This window comes from Triticum aestivum, chromosome 3D, assembly GCF_018294505.1.
Source record: "Triticum aestivum cultivar Chinese Spring chromosome 3D, IWGSC CS RefSeq v2.1, whole genome shotgun sequence".
Classification (NCBI taxonomy): domain Eukaryota; kingdom Viridiplantae; phylum Streptophyta; class Magnoliopsida; order Poales; family Poaceae; genus Triticum; species Triticum aestivum.
Window position 1 is genome coordinate 566,725,428 of NC_057802.1, and position 704 is coordinate 566,726,131.

The 704-nt window shown below is 59.9% G+C and overlaps 1 protein-coding gene across 1 annotated transcript in view; it reads right to left on the reverse strand.

The window, feature by feature from the left end:
- The window catches only part of LOC123080538 (serine/threonine-protein phosphatase 6 regulatory ankyrin repeat subunit A), a gene marked incomplete in the record, with an annotated part of 26,687 nt that extends 26,208 nt beyond the window's left edge, over nt 1-479 (reverse strand). The window contains 2 exon segments of the mRNA XM_044503465.1: nt 1-149; nt 238-479. Of these exon segments, the coding sequence (XP_044359400.1) occupies nt 1-149; nt 238-364 (276 nt within the window).
- Nucleotides 480-704: the final 225 nt, after the last annotated feature.

Sequence of the window (704 nt, forward strand, 5' to 3'; positions counted from 1 at the left end):
ATCCACCCGGAGCTCCTCGACCAGGTACCTGCACATCGCCAATTCCCCTTGGCCGGCGGCGAGGTGCAGCGCCCCCGCCGTGCACTCCACAACGGCCTCTACCGCCTCCGTGACGCGCCCGCGCCCGCCGTCCATCATCCTCGCCAGCCCTGCGAGCCCGACCGACGAGAAGCACCAAATCAGCAACCCAGCCAGAGGAGAAAAAAAATGAATCGGAGGAGGGCGTCGGCGGCGTACGTTTGAAGAGGACGAGGTCGCCGTCGGACGCTGCCTCGAGGAGCAGCTCCTCCTCCGGACGGAGGGGCGCGGACTTAGGGGGTGGGCGGCGTCCGCCGCGGGCCGGAGGGGGGCGAGGCGGCGCCATGGCGATCGATGGCTGGATGCTCGCGAGCGGCCGCCGCCCGCAGCTCGCCTAGGGTTTGGAAGCGTTCGATTGGGTTTGAAATTTCGCGAATTGGGGGAAGACTGGTGTTTTTTTTTCCCACCTCAATCGACTGAAACAGGGCCCACGCATTGGAGCATCTTTCCAATAGATGATGTAAAAGTACATTCATACATATTCTAATGATCCAATACCAATTTTGACATATACCTTACACTCGATTTTGGTAAGATTAGATTTGACTTAGAGGCCGTTCGTAATCTCTCCGCTCCTAACTCCGCTGCGGAGCGGAGCGGGACTCAGTGCAATTTTTGCGAGCGGG